Raw genomic sequence first — 22402 nt, 5'->3', positions numbered from 1 at the left:
CCTGGAGCACCAAGTATTGCACTTCTGGCATTATTTGTAGTTGGCTAAGATTCAATTAATTGAAATTTTTTGCTGTTGCTGAAGAAACTGTGAAATGGAGTATTTATAATCATGGATACCTGATTTTTATTTACAGTCAATTGAAAGAAATTTTACATCAGTGACTGAGCTGCAACATCTAAAGTTCAGGATGTCAGAAACACTTGACTCTCAGATGCTTTTAAAATGTTTTTAAAAACATATATATAATATGTACTTTTTTTCTTCCTATGGAGAAAAATGCCCATTTTACAAAAACTTTCTACTGTGGAAACTTCCTACTGTGTCGTGGAAAAAAATAAGGTTACATTAAAGTCCACTCATCAATTGCTAATTAAATAATTCCTGATGCTCCAAGTGGACCTATAGCTGAGTTTGACAGTATTTTATAGGACTAAGTTATATTTTGACTTAGTTTTAATATCCAAGGAAACTCATTTCATAATTGGTAGGTGTGTAAATATGCTGGAACTTCCGGTTCTTTATTTTGTTAGGAAAAATATATTAGGAGCTTCTCTTTCCCCTGCCAACTGAAATTACGGAGCAAGTCAGCATGCTTAAGTACCAAACACACCTTTTTCTAGGGATAAAGAAAAATAATATGTAGAAGGAAAGGTTTTTTGTTTCGTTTTTTAAGCAGGTTGCATTTTATGATATTTCAACTTCATGTTTTTTACTAATATTAAGTGGCCCAACGACTGCAGAATGTTTTATGTTCTATTGTTGCACTGCATAAGATCAGCTCTTGGTAAGCGATGGTATCAAAAGCGATACTGGCTACTATTTATTCTCTGCTTAGGTGGCAATGCAGTAAGTGTTTTACATACTGTATCATATTTAATTTTTATAACAAATCAGTGAGGCTTAACTCAGCTGTCTGAAGTGGCCTGGCCAGGCCCATCAGTGGAAGTTCAAAAAGCACATTTAAGGGAGGCCTGCTCCTAAGTCAATGTCATTTCCCAGACTTGCGCAGGTTGTGGCTTTTTAGAGGATTTGAGAAATTTGGTAATCAGCTTCAGCAATACAGGAACAAACTATAATAGGACTGATGTGGGACATGCTGATTAAGAGAATAATTTCCTTCATAATGGTAGTTACCGTTAATGGGATATGTACATTTTCTTTCTCCAAGAGATTTCAAAGTTATTTTGAATACTTTTTCTTCTGAAGCTACTTTTGAATACTTTTTCATAAAGCTACTGAGATAACAGGGCATATCCCAGAAAGATTTCATTTTGTTTTTCTAGTAGATTATCAACTGTTTTCCAATATCTGTCTTTACTAGCACAAGCAGTATGGTTTACATTAATAGATGAGGAAAATGGGGATTTTGAAAAGATAAAGCTGAAAAGTTGGTGGCATATTAAAATTAGAACTAAACACTCTATCATCAAAGTTTTCTTTTTCTACATATTATGCTCTTTCTATTAAAAAGTATTTTTCTGTAGCTTTAAATAAGTAAAAGGCCATATTACTGACCTATTAAAAAAGTAATGTGAACATTCTGATTTTCTACCATGGAATAATTAACAGGTGAATGAAATTGAAAAGCGCTTGATTTGATGACTGCAGAACATCAAATAACAATGCACAGTTATTTTGAACAACAACTTCCAGTGAGAATTAGCTTTCTGCGGGCCCTCATTGTGTTCTGGTGCCCCATTGTTTATAATTACACATGTACACTGTGATAGTGCAGTCGTTAAATTAGAAATTGAACTTCTTTGACAACTGCAGTGAAACTTGACAAAAGAGGAATGTGACTTTTTTTTGTTTCCCTTCTTCCTTCACTTATTTAAACATGTATTAATTAACTTGTTCTGGCAAGTGTTTAGTAAACACTGAGCAAGGGCATTTCTTTAGTGGTATAATTAAAATTCCCTTTTAAAATGTTTTGCATGATATTTTATGCACAATTTGACTCAAGTAAACAGAGGTTCTAATTCAAGTTTGTAAATGAAGACCATCAGAATTGATAAAACACCCAGCAACCCATTCAAGCACATTGTCTTCCTGTCTAGTTCAAGTCTAGTGTGATGGTCGGTTAACATTAGCCTGAATCAGTTAAGATGTCCCCAACTTCACAGGCCCCCTTCTGCTTTAGTTAGTCTCAGGGAATAAACCTTTAAATGTTGCAGTACCTCTTGAAGTTGTTATACAATATTTATTCAATTAAATTTCTTCAAAGATACTACACCAGGATATTATGAGAAGGATCTAATTTAGGTTATGGATACTCTGAAAATAAAGTGTTGCATAAAACACACTGAATGAATGAAGCTATCCAAATAGCAAGTAGGGATTCAATTATTTTTTCCCAGTAACAACTTGGTGTAAAAGGTTACACCTCTGTAAATAGTGCTGTCCTTCTGGGTGAGAACAGCCACTGTAGCTTTTCAATGTTAACAGGTAAATGTCCAAAGCACATCCTCCCTTTTTTGCCATATTTCTCTGTGTGTGTTGGGGGAGTAGGGCTGGTGAGGAAGGTGAAGAGAGATGGAAAAGAATTCATTTTGCCTGTAATGCAATAATTGACCTGAAGTGAGTGATATTTTAAGAGAAGCTTTAAACTCCCAGTCTTTAAATTATTCATACTTCTTTTCCTTTTAGTGATGCTGTAAACAACTCCAGAAAGCAAAGCTTTAAGTGCAAGAATTGTTGGTAATTAATAAGTGATTTACTGGCTCTCAGGATCACTGATGTCTCTAATGATCTGTTTTTAATTCATGGGGGTTAAAACAGATTCTGCCCGATCACTTCCTTCAGACCTCCAGGTTCTCTACCTGAGCCAGCTAAGGGTGAGAGCAGAAAGTTATTCCCTCTGGCTCTGAACTGTAGAATCGGAGCCTGCTTTCCAGAGGTAACAACCACTTCTGCTTTTGTAAAAGAAGAGCAAAATAGAATGTAACCCCAACTCCAGCGGGGAGTCTGCCCATTGCTGGGTTTACTTAGCAAGCCCACTAAGCTCTCAAACTAAGCTACCTTTTCAAAAAAGCTCTCAAACTAAGCTACCTTAGTTCAAAAAACTAAGCTTTTTGTTTTTGGTTTTTGGTTTTTGGGGGTTTTTGGTGATAAAAGTGAGATTTTGGTGTCTAACACTCCTTCGTGATTGTTGTTGTTTTCTTAATTTCTTTGAAGTTTGAAAGAGAAAGAAATGCTATTTATCCGGTGCTGCCACTTAAGACCCTAAAACTGTACTAGTCCCAATTTGAAGATGAGGAAATCGAAGCACAGAATATCAAGCCACTTGCCCACTTCTCAAGACTAATAAGTATTGATGCTGGGATACATGTGGGTGAACTGGCTCAGAGTGTGCGTCTAACCACAGTGCTGTTCTATCCGTGGATATCAGCACACCAGCCCCAATGTCACACGTGAGAAACAAAAGGTCAGAGAGGTGGAAGAGCTTGCCTGAGATAAATAACGCAGGGAGTAAGAGAGAGAAGGACAGTGAGGCCTAACACCCAGCAGTGCTTCTAAATACCACTGTTGTGGGACTTCCCTGGCGGTCCAGTGGTTAGAACACTGCGTTCTCACTGCCAAGGGCCTGGGTTCAATCCCTGGTTGGGGAACTAAGATCCTGCATGCCGCACAGCACAGCCAAACAAATATCACTGTGGTAACTTTTGACAGTATTGCTTGTGTTTATCCTACATATCCATGCCTTCTCAAACCAAGCATTCAAGATAACTTGGAACTCTTCTTAATGATTCAGAATCCTTATCATGACTATTCATGTGCTGGATTTCCTCAAGTGCTGTGAGGTTTTTGTATGTCCATTCTTTTATATATTTATTTATTTATTTATTTATTTATTTATTTATTTATTTATGGCTGCGCACGGGCTTTCTCTAGTTGCAGAGAGCAGGGGCTGCTTTTCGTTGCGGTGCACGGGCTTCTCATCGCGGTGGCTTCTCTTGTTGCGGAGCATGGGCTCTAGGCATGCGGGCTTCAGTAGCTGTGGCTCGCAGGCTCCAGAGCACAGGCTCAGCAGCTGTGGCGCATGGGTCCAGCTGCTCTGTGGCATGTGGGATCCTCCTGGACCAGGGATCGAACCCGTGTCCCCCGCATTGTCAGGCAGATTCTCAACCACTGCACCACCAGGGAAGTCCCTGTATGTCCATTCTTACAGTCATTAGTCCTATCATCAATTCAGGCGTTCAGTCATCCTTACATTCAGTCGCTCATGAATTCATCCATGCATCCACTTATTTTACAAATGTTTATCTGGTGTCACTGTGTGTAGACTGTTCTCAGCATAGGAGCACAGAGTGTCGCCTATCCACCAGGGCCGGCTCCTTACCTGTCCACTCTGTCTTTAGTTTTCTGCCTGTCTTTTGAAGCCTTTCTCTGGGCCTTTCAGCCACCCTCTCCTACTAATGGGACTCCGGCCTCCATCACTCCTTACACTGTCTCTTTAATTTGCTGGGGATTTAGAAACCTGATGATAAATTTGTTCAAATTTTGTCTGAAATGAGAGTAAATAAAACCTAGATGCTGTTTCCATGAGCAAAATACAAATGAGATAGTGAATGTTATGGTTAAAAAGGAGCCTCTAGGGCTTCCCTGGTGGCCCAGTGGTTGGGAGTCCGCCTGCCGATGCAGGGGACACGGGTTCGTGCCCCGGTCCGGGAAGATCCCACATGCCGCGGAGCAGCTGGGCCCGTGAGCCATGGCCGCTGAGCCTGCGCGTCCAGAGCCTGTGCTCCGCAGCAGGAGAGGCCGCAACAGTGAGAGGCCCGCGTACCGCAAAAAAAAAAAAAAAAAAAAAAAGAAGGAGCCTCTAGATTAACTGGGTTTGGTCCAGGTTCTGCCAACCACTAGCTGTGCGCCCTTGCGCAAAGCGTCCGGTCCCTCCAAGCCTCTGTTTCTTGTGTTTGGAGTAAAGGATAAGAATGGTGGTCTCCATTTCAAAGAGTTGTTGTTTAAGACTACCTGTTTACAGAGCATTTATCCCATTGCATGGCACAAAGCAAACTTTGTTTGCTGTTCTTATTTAGCTTATACATTTTGTGACAACTATTTTTTACCTCTCAGAGACCTGTACTGTGGTTATATGTTTAGGGGAGTTGTGAAGATTCAGTTGTAAGGTCGCAGCTATAATGAGCCAGCAGCCTGGCCTGTGACTCCTCAGAGTGAGTTCAGAGCAAGGACTCCAGAGTCTGATGCCAGGGCTAGAGTCTGGCTTCATCATGTACCCATTACCTGACCATAGACAAGTTACTCAGCCTCTGTAAGTTTCAGTTTCTCCTCTGCAGAAATTATAAGAGTATTATCCACCACACAGATTGTCATCAGAATTAAATGAAGACGTATTTGTGATGTGCGCAGCACAGTGCCTAGCACATAGTAAGTTCAGGAATAGAGCACAGCAAATTTAACTATTATTATGAGCTAGACTTCCTATAATTGGCAAAGGCTTAGATATTATATCAGCAAGGATAAATACAACATCTCCACTCCTCATAGCACTTTCATGAGTATGAGCCTTTAAAAAGCACCTGTAACGTGCCAGTCATTTCACAGTGACTTAATGGTAAACCCAACCACGTGACTCCTTTTGCAGTTTAATAAAGTTAAATCTGTTTCGAACTCCTCACGCCCGCTACGACACCCCTGTAGCTCCCAGTCAATACACTAGGGCTGCCTTTTCAATGAGCTATTGGAAGAAGACCAAACTCACTGAAATCATGCGCACTAATGCGCAAGTGGGTTTTGACATCTTGCAGTTTTGTTCAAGCGTCACTGTCTTAAATGGCTGTGCATTCAAAAGAAGTAAAGCTGCCAGAGAGCCTAATGTGCAAGCAGGGAGTAATATGAAACCAAGTCTTTCATAGATTTCTGCAACCTAAACATACATAGTTTGCTACAGAAATGTTTAAAATTCATGCCATGAATAGCTAGTTAAAGGCATAAAATGCTTTCTCTTCTCCTTTGTTCACACAAGTTAAAGAGAGCATCCACAAGCCCAAAGGCCTTGTGGAGCTGGGCAGTCAGGGAATGAAGCAAGCAGGTTTCATAACTCATAAAGGAATGAAGCAAGCAGGTTTAAGAAAACTGCAGAGAATGTGAGATGGCAAAAGACAGTTAAATGACAATTGAACACACAGTGGGCAGGCATCAGTAAGGATCATGGAGAAGCACCAGCACTGATTCAGGAGGCAGCTCCCTCCACTCCAGAAATGAAGATGTCACCAGAGCTTCTGTGGTTTCAAGTTAATCCAGAAATAGGCATGTACTGATCTTTTTTTTTTTTACATCTTTATTGGAGTATAATTGCTTTACAATGGTGTGTTAGTTTCTGCTTTATAACAAAGTGAATCAGTTATACATATGCATATGTTCCCATATCTCTTCCCTCTTGCGTCTCCCTCCCTCCCACCCTCCCTATCCCACCCCTCTAGGTGGTCACAAAGCACCGAGCTGATCTCCCTGTGCTGTGCGGGCCGCTTCTCACTAGCTATCTATTTTACATTTGGTAGTGTATATATGTCCATGCCTCTCTCTCGCTTTGTCACAGCTTACCCTTCCCCCTCCCCATATCCTCAAGTCCATTCTCTAGTAGGTCTGTGTCTTTATTTCTGTTTTACCCCTAGGTTCTTCATGACATTTTTTTTCTTAAATTCCATATATATGTGTTAGCACATGGTATTTGTCTTTCTCTTTCTGACTTACTTCACTCGGTACTGATCTTTAAAGATGAGTGACTGACTGCAGTTTCTCAATTGTGAAAGGCAGAATAAGAAATGTGCAGGAGGCAAAGTGTATCCTCTGCTAAGATATTCTTTGACAACTTAGGTAGTTGTGACCATCTTACTAGCTAAGACCTCACATAGAATCATTCATTTTATCCTCACAGCCATCCTACAAGGTAGGCACTATTAATATCATTCCACTTTATAGATAAAAAAATTGAGACACATATTGGCCCCCTATTTGCCCAGCCAGTGTTGGGTGGGGCTGAGCTTCTAACCTAGACATGTGACGTGCCAGAGTCTGTTCTTAACCATATTCTGATACTTCCTCTCACAATAAAACAGTTTGGACTCCCCCCCACAAAAAAATGTGGAAAACGAACTGTGTCTTTTTGATTCAAGTTTTGGGGTTTTTTGTTCCCAAGTGAGTATTTCAAGCCAACAAATATTCCTTGAGCCTCAACTACATATAAAACGCCCTTTTATGGTGCTGTAACACATTTGATTTTATCTTCATTAATGCAATGTCTGGAATATGATTTTAGAACAAGGGTAATACTGTTGAAATAGGTTCATCTGGAAACACATCAGTTTGCAAACAGATTGGCGTATTATCCACAAATATAAACATTTACAAAAAGTTCGGGCATCATTCGATGACTGCTGCCATAATGATTCATTGGCACAAGAGGAATGCTATGTGATGAAAGATGCCAAGGCTGTTTGACACATTTCAGTGGAGTTCATTACACACACGAAATGGAACCAATTTTACTCAACAGTGACTTTGACATTTACAGAAAAATGAAATGGAGGCTTCGAAATGAAGACTTCATGTGAAATCTCTACCAAAAATTTTAAATTGGTTCTATCCTTATGTCACCACTTCTAGAAGATCAGCCATGTACTATAGACTTATTTTTATTCACAGCAGGTGGCAACCTATTCAAAACAAAGTTCCTTGGGTGATCAGAAAATCAATCGTGAACAAACTTAATTGGCTGTAAAACTCTTCTCTTAGAATAAAGAACGTATATATATTTTTAAAGATTTACTTGTAGGAAGACATGTCCGTTTGGCTTCACTCTGTTTAATTCATCCTGATATCACAGTCCTGTTTCTTTGATTTTCCGGTTTTAATGGAGTAAATACCATCCTTGTCCCCACTGCACCCAAAGATAGTGTGAGAATGGAGAGATTTCAGGCTCTCAAGAGTTGGAATACAATAGGGTCAGGAGAAATGTTAAATAGTTGTAAATAACCAGCTGTCTTCTGCTTCATTGACCATAGAATGTGAGAAGATGTACCAAAAATTTGGAAGGGATTTATGGTACATATGCTAAAAGCATTACTAATGGGTTATGCCAATGGGTTAGGATGACTTATGGGTAGATAATATTCTGTGAGCAGCATCATGAAAAGTGCTATGCTCTAGTATTTCTGTGCAACACCATTTATTTGAAGAAATAATTTCATAACAGATTTTAAAACATTCTCTTACTAGGGTAAATGGTTCAAGTATATTAATAATGTTGCTTTATTGAATGCTTACTTGCTTTCAATGCCAAAGTTAAGGCTCTGCCTGCCAAAGAATGAATGTACTTGGTTTAATTTGTAAGCCTAGATGGCATTATAGTAATATTGCACTGATTAGAATTAATCAAGAACACCAGAACAAATGTATGCTAAGTCTGAATTCTAAAACTTTAATTATATTGCTTTTAAATCTGTCTAATATTTGCTTGTTTGTCTGTAAATAGTATAATAAAATCAGTATCTCAAAGCCAGATAATATAGTTGAGTCATTCAGACTGTTATCAAACATAAGTCACTGAAGAAGCAATTCAATCAATAGAGAAGTTTTCTAATTAGCATATTAATTATTTGCAAATAAAAGGTGATTCCAAAGTACTCCAAGGAACTTGAAGACATTGTAGTTTGTCTTCTCATTATATATCTCCTATGAAATATTTTTACATTATTAATTTCCAATGATCTAGTGGAAAAGATTTTGCTAATCAAAGGAAAACTTCAGCCCAGCTTCTGACATTAATTATCACATATTCTAAATTGGTAGACCCTGAATTAATGAGGCCCAGGCTTCTTCTAACTGCCATGCATTAAAATAAAAGCTAGACTTGATTATGTACTCTTGTGAAGATTGAAGTATATATGCATATTGGCTGCCAGACAAATAAATTTTCAAAGTATGTAATTATCAATGTTATGTGGGCTTTGCCCCACTATCCGTAAACATCTTAATTACCTTCTACACATGACTAAGAAAAGGCTTCTGCAAAGATTCAAACTATTGCCTATAAGAAATAGAAATCCACCACCCCCCCCCAAAAAAAAAATACAGATTCTAGCAAAAAGAAAATAAAAAGTAGAGACTTGGTCTATTAAGTAATCTTTTTTTTTTTTTTTTTTTTGTGGTACGTGGGCCTCTCACCGTTGTGGCCTCTCCCGTTGCGGAGCACAGGCTCCGGACGCTCAGGCTCAGCAGCCATGGCTCACAGGCCCAGCCACTCCATGGCACGTGGGATCTTCCCAGACCGGGGCACGAACCCGTGTTCCCTGCATCGGCAGGCGGACTCTCAACCACTGCGCCACCAGGGAAGCCCTATTAAGTAATCTTTTAACTTCATTGCTAAACTGTCATTGGGCTGTAGTTAGGCAGGTCAAGTTTTATTTTTATAGAGTTTTTGATATCTCTAACTCATTTGCTGTTAATGTCATGAGGGGATGGGGGCAAAAAGATACAATATCCACATTGTTTTGTATTCTTTCCATTCCCACTGCCTAATCTTCTGGTTCTTTCCCTCTTGAATAACCATACCTGCTATTTTAAAATTCATTGTCTATGTAGGCCATTACTTTCTTGTCATTTTAGTTTACTTTCTGAGACCTACAGAACGAGCCAGCACATCTGATTACTACTTGCCATGTGGTTTTCCTGTATTCTGACTGCTCAGAAGTCAGCGACTTTCCCACATTTCTCAAAGTTGTGCTATACCAGGCCCTTTCCTTCCTTTCCTTGAACTCATGGCCATTTATCACCTTAAGAATCCCGTTTTTTGCATTTAAGGTCATGTTTGGAATATGGGTTTTTTTTTCATTTCATATTTTTAGATTAAAATCTAAAATCTGTATATCATTAATTTCAACTACATCAAATTCTTATCCAATATAATATCAGCATGTTAAGTTACAAGAAGACATGTATGTCCAGTCCCATTTTCACAAGGGCAACATTGCTACATTGAAGCTAGGTCTGATTTTTTTTTTCACCTGCATAAAGTAAAGATGATTTTCAAAACTTTAACAAAATGGAAAGGGGAAAAAAACACATAGATTGTATGAATGACTCTGTCCTCCAGTGAACTTTCCTTTTTGCCCATATTCTTCCTAAGGCAGGCAGTGGGCATAAAGCTTCTGCCTTCTCTGTTTCTACACCATTACTGTGAAATACTGAATCGAAGTCTACACAAAGGCAAACAATTGGCAAACGGACTAATTCTGATTTTTAAAGTGCTTCTATTCTTTAATTTTAAGAGAATTTGACTTGCTTGGAAATGCCTCTTGAAACATAAAAAAGTATTTAAAGCCTAAGAGGTAACCAAGCTATCTTTTGCAGACTTTTGCAAGCTGCTGTAGATGGATTCTACACTTGCAATGCAAATAATAATAACAGTAGTAGTACTAATAATAACAGCTAATACTCATTAATACCTGACTGAGTGCTAGGCACTGTTTTAAGGGCATGCAATGACTCATTTAATCCACATATAATACCCTATGAGGTAGTTACTGTAATTACCCCCATTTACAGAAGAAGAAACTAAGGTGCAGTGAAATCAAGCATTTTCCCCAATTCACAGCAATTTAAACCCAGGCAATCTGTCTCCAACACTGATAATCTTAACCACTATGCAATCCTGACTATTAAGAAGTATTATATGAGAATGGCTAAGTTACGTATTCAACAGTGTAGAGTTTGTTGGAGTTATTTTTAACTATAGAATTTCACGGAGAAATCTATCCCTTTAAACAGCAAATATGAGTGGACCATGGTAATTTTAGTAATTTTGCATATTGAGTTTGAACAAGGACACACCCTACCAAGTTGATACAAAAAGAGCTGGGTTAGAGCAAAACTACATGTTCTACCATACTTGGAAACTCTGCTTAAATTTGTACCACTTTAAAAGCTTATTACCAGCCAAGCAGAAAAAAATATGAAATACTTGACATTTTGGTATCTGCGATATTCAAAAGAACTAGTATTTAATAGTCAAGTGGCAACAGCTTGTAGAGTTTGCATACAACATCCACAGGGATCGATTTTTCTTTAAAATGGCCTTTAGGAGTCTGCCTTTTAAACAGCTGACACCTCCATTCTCTGCATCCCTCTTTCCTGCCAGCACTGTGGGCCACACACTGAGTGCAGCAGCAGATGTGTAATTCTTCACTGCAGGATTTGTCTATGCAAATAATGGAGAGTGTGGGAAATTAAGAAAAATGTAATTTCCACTGAATCAACTTGAGTGCAATCTCTACTACTAGAAATGAATAGATGTCTTTAGAGGGCTTTTCTCCGTATGGTCTCTCAGTCCCCTTTATATACCATCCACGAGAAGAGAGAAGAACCGCCGTTACCTAATTGATCATCAGTCATTCCACACCTGTACCAAGGCCACATAATGACAAATATAGTTACCTGGCATTTTTCCAGCATGACTAATTGTCACAGTACTAATTCACTCACCTGTGGAAGTTTCAACTTCCCCAGCCTGCTGTCAAGAAGATGCATAATAATGGAATAAAGGTTTAAAAATGCTGAACACTGTGAAATATTTCACTTATATTCCAACAGAAAACTTCCACTTAAACATGTGTTGGGTGGCTATAATTATTCATTGCTGAGGTTAAAAAAAAAAAAACTGGTCATATATACATTTACCTGGTAGAAAAATAGGAGAAAAGGGAACAAATCTTTTCTGACATAGAGGGAAAAAAAATACTGATCAGATTACCTACAACCTGTTTCTTTATCTGCACTTATTTATTAACTGTACCAGCTTAATTACTACTATGTTCTACATTACAAAGCCCTTCATTTTTTTATTAGTATTATTTAAGAAAATATATTTTCTATATCAAATAGTAAGATGAAGGAGTAATTTATTGGATTTTTTTTTCAAGAAACATGGGAAAGTTTAGGAAGGAGATATAGGCATGTATTACTTAATTTACATAAGATATTAAACCAAATTGTGACATCTTTGCCAGGCACTCTGGCCCAAGGATTTGTTTCAAATGCTAGGTTGTGTTTTTGAAAATTAGTATTTGTCATGGAAAATTATTACCGTGATTATAATAGCTGACTTATCTGAAGATCTTGACGTCAATTGCCCTCACTGTGGTATTGAGGTATATCTGATGTACCTGTGAAAATTACATAGAAACTGTTGGACCAATTTTAATATATATACTTGGTTGCCTCTGATACAAGTAAAATTTAGAGAGAAAAGCCCACCAGGATTTCCTAAAGAAATTGGAATAGAATTGTTCATTTTATTCTTTATTCTATTAAATACAAATTCCATAGGTTGTTCATTAACCCATCCTGTAGTGTTAATTGGGTTGTATGAGGAAAAAAAGTTTCCTGGTCAAGTTTGGGAAATACTGGATTAAATGCAGGCTTATCATCATTGCTACAAAATTTCACTTCAGAAACATCAATATGTATAAAAAAATATTTTTAAGACAAAAAACTTCAAAAAAAAACCAACAAAAAAAGAAACCTCAGTATGCTAATGAGCATCCTGAAGGGAAGGCATTAGGTCTTTTCCAAGCTTATTTGACCCAGGCTGTTCCATCACAACACATCTCCGAAGCCAAGAGTCTGCAGAACAGGCTTCTGCCTCCACATCACAGGTGCTCGATATACTGTAGTGAAATTTCAACATTATGCACTTTCAATTGAATCAAAACTGTCTGTGATATTCTTTCATGAGGATAAATATGCAAATAGAATCAGAAACACAAACTCATTTCTACTAACCAGATCTCACCCCACATACTCAGAGGTAAAAGAGTAGTGAAATAATCCACTCTGGCATGTTGACCTACAGCAATGCTATTACTTAAAATAGGATTTTTAAGTGATAGAAAAGGAGAGAGGAAAACAGCAGCTTCCTACTTCCATTTAGCATATCTGAAAGACTGTTTTCCTCATTTCAAAATTGATTGACAATTTATTTTTTGTTGTTTTGCTATTCAAATTTATGTCCTCTTTTTCTCCCAGAGCTTATTTGCTCTAACGCTGAATTTTAAGCATCTCTAAAAATGCTTAATATGTTATTATCCTTTCCAGATATCCTCTGAGAGCCAAGCCAAGAACATTAAGGAAGAGAGGAGGAATGAGGCTGGATACAGTGCAGTGAAAAAAGACACTTCAGGGAGAAGGGTACCCACTACTCAGAGACTGGACTGTGTCATCAAAATGAGAACTTACCGATACTTCTTGCTTCTCTTTTGGGTTGGCCAGCCCTACCCGGCTTTCTCAACTCCATTATCTAAGAGGACTAGTGGTTTCCCGGCAAAGAAAAGGGCCCTGGAGCTCTCTGGAAACAGCAAAAATGAGCTGAACCGTTCGAAAAGGAGCTGGATGTGGAATCAGTTCTTTCTGCTGGAGGAATACACAGGATCCGATTATCAGTACGTGGGCAAGGTAGGATTCCACTGGGCTCTTTGACATTCTGGTTTTAAAAGCCTGAAGAAGTTACTTCTCATAAATAGATGGGGAAGATGTGAAATATTCCCCCAGTACAGTAAGAACTGTTGCTTATCTGGTAAGACTTTTTTTTTTTTCACTTGAGTAGTTTCAGGAAGACTGTAGCAAGAAGCTGAGAAATGTTAGCACTGCAACAAAGAAAGAGAAACGCTTCCACTGAAAACGAAACACCTACAACCAGCTGCATAGGATTATCATAAATCCTTGAATTTTTACTTTAGCTTGAAAAATGTGGTCCAGCTATTCTATAAAGTAGTATGTATTAAAAAAATAGGAATAGAGCAATTAAGCTGTAAGGAAAAGAAGTTTCCTTTTTCTCATTGTGAAAGGAAACATTCTGAGCTTTAGTCCTTTGGCCACATTCAAATTAACTATTTTTTAACTCTGCTACCTACAGTGCCATCCATTCTCTGAGCAAATGGAGCCCTTTGTCCTCAAAACCCACCACTGCCTTAGATTTAGTTGTTACTGCTGTTGCTGCTGTTTTGTCTTATCTCCAATAATTGGCAAGAGCCAGGCATTTCAACACTTACGATTTAATTGTGGCAAGGTTCACAAAAGAGAAAAAATGGTTATGTAAAGGTGTTATTTCAAAATATCATCTGACCATCTTATTGACTCCAGAAAGGAAAATGAGGACGTATCGCTTATTACAGCCCTTCCAGATTACTGGAGCTGAGTCAGGGAACCAGCTTAGTTATACTGTCATCATGAGTTTCACTGAAATTTTATCATCAGCTACATTCCCACTGCAGAATATCTGCATCCCGCAAATAAGTGAAAAAAGACAGGGACACAGGTTTGTACTTCGTAGGTTCTCTGTTTCAGAACATGGTATTGATAAGAAAAATAATTGTCATATATCCTTTACATAAACAAACTGGGAACAAACATAATAGAGATGATAAAATGTCTTTATGATTACAGCTACAATTTTAGAACATCTATATTTGGATATCACTCAAAAAACATAAATTTTACAGATTCCAGGGGCTGCATGTTCACGCTTCAATCTGTTATCAAATATCCCTGAATAACCCTGTGCCAATATTCTCTTTAAGCATTTACCACAATAAATGAAGGAAAGCCGTCCATGGCTTGGGCTGAGGTAACCAGGCATCGTTCCAGTGAAGTGAATTATTAATGTGGAATAAAGTAGGAGAGGAAGTATTCAGTGAAGGGGTGAACATCAACACGGATCCCCAAGGGTCTAACCTTGTATTTGCTGTGAAATTCACATACTGTGTGACTGCTGAAGACAGTCCACTTACTTGCACTTCACTCCATTTCCTCTGGGAAATTTGAATAGCACTACACTAACAAGGCTAAAAAATTATTGTAAAAATAACAATAATCTTATAATCTTTAAAGCACTTTCTACAATACAAATAACATTATTGTTATAGAAGATTAAGTTTTTTAAAGTGCTGTATTTAAATAATTGATCCCCCCTTTCTTTTCTTTTTCTTCTCAAATTGTGATGCCATTTTACATAAAAATACATGTATTTTTAAAGAAAGGCCAGGTAGGGCTTCCCTGCTGGCGCAGTGGTTGAGAGTCCGCCTGCCGATGCAGGGGACACGGGTTCGTGCCCCAGTCCGGGAAGATCCCACATCCCGCGGAGCGGCTGGGCCCATGAGCCATAGCCGCTGAGCCTGCGCATCCGGAGCCTGTGCTCCGCGACGGGAGAGGCCACAACGGTGAGAGGCTCGCATACCGCAAAAAAAAAAAAAGGCCAGATATTTCAAAATACTAGAAGCAACAATGGATAAAACCTCAGAAGAATCAGTTTTATGATTATAATTGTGAGAGGTAATATTGCCATGGGGAAAAATTGCAAGCTGTGGAGTCAAGCAGATCTGAGGCTGCATCACTGTGCTGCCAATTGCCAGTTGTCTGGCCCACGGCAGGTTATTAACCTTTCCAGACTTTAGTTTCTTCATCTAGAAAATGCATGGAGCAATACCCACCTACGGCATGGAGTTGCAGTGTAAAGTGAGACAAGAACTAGTGGCTGGCACGTAGTAGGTGCAGAAAGAAGTTATTGATGAAAACTCCGTTGTATACACTCTATTAAATCTGTCTGTAATGCATGGAAGTGGATTACTGACTTTTATATCATTGAAAAAGTAAAATGATATAATTAACGGATCTCTCAGTGGCTGGCAAATGTAGAGGACTGTGGGAAAACCCCTTCACAATCACAGCTTCAGTTTGATTTGTTGGATTTGGATATTTTATTGGCAGCAAGATAAGTTTCCTTTCCTCATCATTATCTGCCCCTGCCCCACCTCCTTGAAGTTATAACCCATAAAAAATATACACTGGAAAAAAAAAAGTCAAGGGCAATAATTGAAGTTATCGTAGATGCCAGCATTGCTACATAAGATGCATGTAAGAGGTGTTCCTGAACTATTGATAAGGCATTTTTCTGAATCTGTCTTTGGACTATATGTTTTAACAACAGACAACGGGATTAGACTACAATTTGTTTTTTACCACAATTAAACGTAGACAAAAAAGAAATATTTAAAAAGAAAAAAAAAGGTTCGTTCTCATGTGGCAACAGGTTGGTCCACTTTTAAAAGATTTGGAGTAAACAGGTACCTGATGAGATTATCCAAATCCACCAGATCAAGAAATTTGGGGGAGAAAAAAAATTAGACTATAGCAGAGGTTCCAATACTTTCTTGGTTCGCAGTGCCTGTAACGTCTCGATAATTTTTTCACAACGCCCTTAGGCCAAAAGAAATAATTAGGCCCAAACAACTTAATACATATTTATGTTCTAACAAATAAGTAACCAAAATAACAATTAATAGAAAAAATAATATTTTTATTTCACTCTTAAATAACCAGTTACTTCCTAATGGAATGTGGGCACGTATTGGAATCTGCACAACTTCTCAGATTGGACACCGACCCCTGGTTTCCTTTTCCACATTGATTTTCACACGGTACTTGCTTTTTAACACGGGCACTGTGGGAAACCCATCTTAATAAATATATGATATCATCAAAAGGAATGTAGCACCACCTACTGTTGAAACTGTGATCTACGCTGAGCTAGTAATTCGCAAGATGTCTGATAGCTCGTGTTGCTGTTATTTCCCTCAAATTTTTAAAATATTTCTGGTGCTGCAGTGAGTTCCCTGCTGCACCCCAGGGTGCCTTGGTGCACACTCTGGGAACCATAGGAATGTGGTTAGATTGGTATATAAAGGTGTACAAAGGCTAATAGAACCTTAAATTGTGCCATTAGCCCTACTAAATAATAGCTACTTAGAGCCTATTCTTGAGACCTAAAACTGAAAAGGTTGATCTGTACATGTAACATATAGAAGCATTAACTAAGGAAAAGTAATGTGGTTGAGCAAATACACTTAAAGTAGAAGAAAGAAGTTTTTACATTATAAGCAGCTGTTTATATGTGTGTTCCTTGGTTCCAGTTATTTGGAGGTAAGTCAATAGGGATGACAGTGACTTCACAATGGGGGAAAATGTGAGAATGGGTATGGGAGCAAGAGGCTACCTGGTGTAGAAGGAGAAAAAGAAAGTCACATAAGCATCCAAGAAGCAGCAGAAGATGGAGTCTGGAGGCTGGAGTGACAATGAAGTGAATATACAAGATCATGCTTTAAAATTGAAGCACAGGGACTTCCCTAGTGGCACAGTGGTTAAGAATCCACCTGCCTATGCAGGGGACATGGGTTCGAGCCCTGGTCCAGGAAGATCCCACATGCCGTGGAGAAGATAAGCCCGTGTGCCACAACTTCTGAGCCTGTGCTCTAGAGCCCACGAGCCACAACTACTGAAGCCCATGTGCCTAGAGCCCATGTTCCGCAACAAGAGAAGCCACCGCAGTGAGAAGCCTGAGCACTGCAACGAAGAGTAGCCCCCACTCGCTGCAACTAGAGAAAGCCCGCGCGCAGCAATGAAGACCCAAAAATAGGTTAATAGCCAAAAATAAATAAATAAATTAATTAATAATAATTAAAAAATTGAAGCACAAGCAAAGGTAGCAAGACCTTCCTTCTCATGCTGTCTTAATGCTCCTCAGCATTTCTCTGTGTCCAGTAAGATTAACGCAGAAACATGGACATGGCACAGCTGGGGAGGGATGCACTTATAAATAGAAGTGAGGAAGGCCAGTTACAGCTGAAATATTGACACCCAAACTCTGATTTATGAGACAGTTCTCAACACCTCTACATACCTGAAAAGGTGGTGGCAGGTAGAGGTATCAGAGTAGAAAGAAGTGGTCTTATATTGGGTAAAAGTTTGTGAGCTTAAGATATAGATGTGGATACGGATACAGATAAGGAAGATGCTATTTTCTGAAACAGGGGTCACAACCCCTGGGCCACGCGGCCTATTAGGAACCGGGCCGCACAGCAGGAGGTGAGAGGCGGGCGGGCGCCCAGGCGAGCGAAGCTTCACCTGCCGCTCCCCATCGCTCGCGTTACTGCCTGTACCATCTACCACCCCCTCCCCCGCCCCACCGCCGTGGAAAAATCGTCTTCCGCGAGACCGGTCCCTGGTGCCAAAAAGGTTGGGGACCCATGTTCTAAAATACATAACCATTTGGGGAAACTTTTATGCTGATTTAGCATAAGTGGCATCTGTGTCTGGGAGCCTGTTAGAACTTTAGAGTCTTAGGCCCCACCTGAGATCTATTGAATCAGAATCTGCTTTTCAACAAAAGCAGAATTTTAGGTGAATTTTATGCATATTAAAATTTGAGAAGTGCTGCTTTTAACAGTATGTACGTTGTCCTGGGTCTCACTTCCCCAGAGATTCTGATTTAGTTGGTTTTTAATTAAGTATTTATGATCCGAATATATGGCGAAACTTGAGAACCATTGCCCTAGGAGAATATTATTGGCAATAATTATAATTAGATGTGGCAAGCTCAGTGATAAAATGGGCATCCCCAAAGTATTGTGGAAATATAAAGGAGAGGGGCCACCTGGGCTCAGGGGTTCAACAGAGCTTCCTAGAGACAGTGATGGTGTTGGGACCACATCTTAAGGGAAGAACAGATGTTAGCCCATCTGGCAGAGGGAGAATTACCAGGACTTCCCAATTAACTGTTTGCAGAAGCCAAAGGAGAGAATGCAGGAGGTTCAAAAAGTCGGAGATTTCAAGATAGAACAATCAGAGTAGTGAAAGTGTCACTGATGCTGGCACAGAAAACAGAAAGAGGTACATATTTTCTTGTCAAGGGCTAAAGGAAAGAGTATTTGACTTTATGAAGACTCAGATTATCTTTGGCTTTATGTAAGCTGAATAGAAAAATAAGAGGGAAGCATTGTAATTCCACATTTTCAGAAAACCCCATGCCCCTTCTTCCAGATTTACATAATACAGCAATTCTTTGACAATAGCTGGTATATAGTCTAAGATTAAATTCAATAAGAAAAAAACATAGGTAGATATAGATTAGATTTTGAAGACATGGTTATTCATTAATATAAGAATGAATATCTTTAAAATCTCAAAACTATACACAATTTTAGGCAAAAGATTTGCATTTTATCATTAAACAACCCACAGCAACACTTAATTTCCTTGTCTCCACCATTTTATCCCTCACAATGTTCTTAATCCTCTCCTTCCACACAATGTATAGTCTCCATTAGAGGCATTTAAGATGCTTCTATTTTTAGCAGCATATCAAGAGATCTGTTTTTGTGGAATTTGATAAACCATATATTTCATAGATATTTTCTGATGTTAGCTTTTTGGAAGTTGGTGATGGTTTCTTTTTTTTTTTCAATCTGCAATTTTTTTTTATTCCTAATATGATTTATCTATGCCTGCCCCCTTGGTTTATTTATTAGTCTTGCTCAAAATCTTCCTATTTTGTCTTTTCTTTTTTTTTTTTTTTGGAAATTTTGAATTTTATTTTATTTATTTTTTTAAACAGGAGGTTCTTATTAGTCATCCATTTTGTACATGTTAGTGTATACATGTCAGTGTATACTTGTCAATCCCAATCTCCCAATTCATCCCACCACCACCCCCACCCTCCGCTGCTTTCCCCTCTTGGTGTCCATACGTTTGTTCTCTACATCTGTGTCTCAACTTCTGCCCTGCAAACCAGTTCACCTCTACCATTTTTCTAGGTTCCACATATATGTGTCAATATACGATATTTGTTTTTCTCTTTCTGACTTACTTCACTCCTTATGACAGTCTCTAGATCCATCCACGTCTCTACAAATGACCCAATTTCATTTGTTTTTATAGCTGAGTAATATTCCACTGTATATATGTTCCACATTTTCTTTATCCATTCATCTGTCAATGGACATTTAGGTTGCTTCCATGACCTGGCTATTGTAAATAGTGCTGCAATGAACATTGGAGTGCATGTGTCTTTTTGAATTATGGTTTCCTCTGGGTATATGCCCAGTAGTGGGATTGCTGGATCATATGGTAATTCTATTTTTAGTTTTTTAAGGAAACTCCATACTGTTCTCCATAGTGGCTGTATCAATTTACATTCCCACCAACGGTGCAAGAAGGTTCCCTTTTCTCCACACCCTCTCCAGCATTTGTTGTTTGTAGATTTTCTGATGATGCCCATTCTAACTGGTGTGAGGTGATACCGCATTGTAGTTTTGATTTGCATTTCTCTAACAATTAGTGATGCTGAACAGCTTTTCATGTGCTTCTTGCCCATCTGTATGTCTTCTTTGGAGAAATGTCTATTTAGGTCTTGTGCCCATTTTTGGATTGGGTTGTTTGTTTTTTTAATATTGAGCTGCATGAGCTGTTTATATATTTTGGAGATTAATCCTTTGTCCATTGATTCGTTTGCAAATATTTTCTCCCATTCTGAGAGTTGTCTTTTCATCTTGTTTATGGTTTCCTTTGCTTTGCAAAAGCTTTGAAGTTTCATTAGGTCCCATTTGTTTATTTTTGCTTTTTATTTCCATTACTCTAGGAAGTGGCTCAAAAAAGATCTTGCTGTGATTTATGTCAAAGAGTGTTCTTCCTATGTTTTCCTCTAAGAGTTTTATAGTGTCCAGTTTTACATTTAAGTCTCTAATCCATTTTGAGTTTATTTTTGTGTATGGTGTTAGGGAGTGTTCTCCTTTCATTCTTTTACTTGTAGCTGTCTGGTTTTCCCAGCACCACTTATTGAAGAGACTGTCTTTTCTCCATTGTATATCCTTGCCTCCTTTGTCATAGATTAGTTGACCATATGTGCTTTCTATCTCTGGGCTTTCTATGTTGTTCCATTGATATATATTTCTGTTTCTGTGCCAGTACCATATTGTCTTGATTACCATAGCTTTGTAGTATAGTCTGAAGTCAGGGAGTCTGATTCCTCCAGCTCCGTTTTTTTCCCTCAAGACTGCTTTGGCTATTCGGGGTCTTTTGTGTCTCCATATAAATTTTAAGATGTTTTTTGTTCTAGTTCTGTAAAAAATGCCATTGGTAGTTTGATATGGATTGCATTGAATTTGTAGATTGCTTTGAGTAGTATACTCTTTTTCACAATATTGATTCTTCCACTCCAAGAACATGGTATATCTCTCCATCTGTTGGTATCATCTTTAATTTCTTTCATCAGTGTCTTGTAGTTTTCTGCATACAGGTCTTGTGTCTCCCTAGATAGGTTTATTCCTAGGTATTTTATTCTTTTTGTTGCAATGGTAAATAGGAGAGTTTCCTTAATTTCTCTTTCAGATTTTTCATCATTAGTGTACAGGAATGCAAGAGATTTCTGGGCATTGATTTTGTATCCTGCAACTTTACCAAATTCATTGATTAGCTCTAGTAGTTTTCTGGTGGCATCTTTAGGATTCTCTATGTATAGTACCATGTCATCTGCAAACAGTGACAGTTTTACTTCTTCTTTTCTAATTTGTATTCCTTTTATTTCTTTTTCTTCTCTGACTGCCATGGCTAGGACTTCCAAAACTATGTTGAATAATAGTGGTGAGAGTGGACATCCTTGTATTGTTCCTGATCTTAGAGGAAATGGTTTCAGTTTTTCACCATTGAGAATGATGTTTGCTGTGGGTTTGTCATATATGGCCTTTATTATGTTGAGGTAGGCTCCCTCTATGCCCACTTTCTGGAGAGTTTTTATCATAAACAGGTGTTGAATTTTGTCAAAAGCTTTTTCTGCATCTATTGAGATGATCATATGGTTTTTATTCTTCAATTTGTTAATATGGTGTATCACATTGATTGATTTGCATATGTTGAAGAATCCTTGCATTCCTGGGATATATCCCACTTGATCATAGTGTATGATCACTTTAATGTGTTGTTGGATTTTGTTTGCTAGTATTTTATTGAGGATTTTTGCATCTATATTCATCAGTGATATTGGGCTGTAATTTTCTTTTTTTGTAGTATCTTTTTCTGGTTTTGGTATCAGGGTGATGGTGGCCTCATAGAATGAGTTTGGAAGTGTTCCCTCCTCTGCAATTTTTTGGAAGAGTTTGAGAAGGATGGATGTTAGCTGTTCTCTAAATATTTGATTGAATTCACCTGTGAAGCCATCTGGTCCTGGGTTTTTGTTTGTTGGAAGATTTTTAATCACAGTTTCAATTTCATTACTTGAGATTGGTCTGTTCATATTTTCTATTTCTTCCTGGTTCAGTCTTGGAAGGTTATACCTTTATAAGAATTTGTCCAGGGCTTCCCTGGTGGTGCAGTGGTTGAGAGTCCACCTGCCGATACAGGGGACACTGGTTCATGCCCCGGTCCGGGAAAATCCCACATGCCGCGGAGCGGCTGGGCCCATGAGCCATGGCCGCTAAGCCTGCGCGTCCAGAGCCTGTGCTCCGCAATGGGAGAGGCCACAACAGTGAGAGGCCCACGTACCGTGAAAAAAAAGAAAGAA

General features: G+C 38.5%; 1 protein-coding gene across 1 annotated transcript in view; it reads left to right on the top strand.

The window, feature by feature from the left end:
- The first annotated feature begins 13227 nt into the window (after positions 1 to 13227).
- Positions 13228 to 22402, top strand: part of CDH6 (cadherin 6) — a 56528-nt gene continuing 47353 nt past the window's right edge. The window contains exon 1 of the mRNA XM_082622614.1: positions 13228 to 13470. Within this exon, the coding sequence (XP_082478740.1) occupies positions 13243 to 13470 (228 nt within the window). The 5' untranslated portion in view covers positions 13228 to 13242. The remainder of the gene's footprint in view (positions 13471 to 22402) is intronic.

The sequence above is a fragment of the Mesoplodon mirus genome, assembly GCF_964341445.2.
Source record: "Mesoplodon mirus genome assembly, chromosome: 5".
Lineage (NCBI taxonomy): Eukaryota > Metazoa > Chordata > Mammalia > Artiodactyla > Ziphiidae > Mesoplodon > Mesoplodon mirus.
Note: the sequence above shows the minus strand (reverse complement) of the source record. Positions and strands in the feature narration are given on the sequence as shown.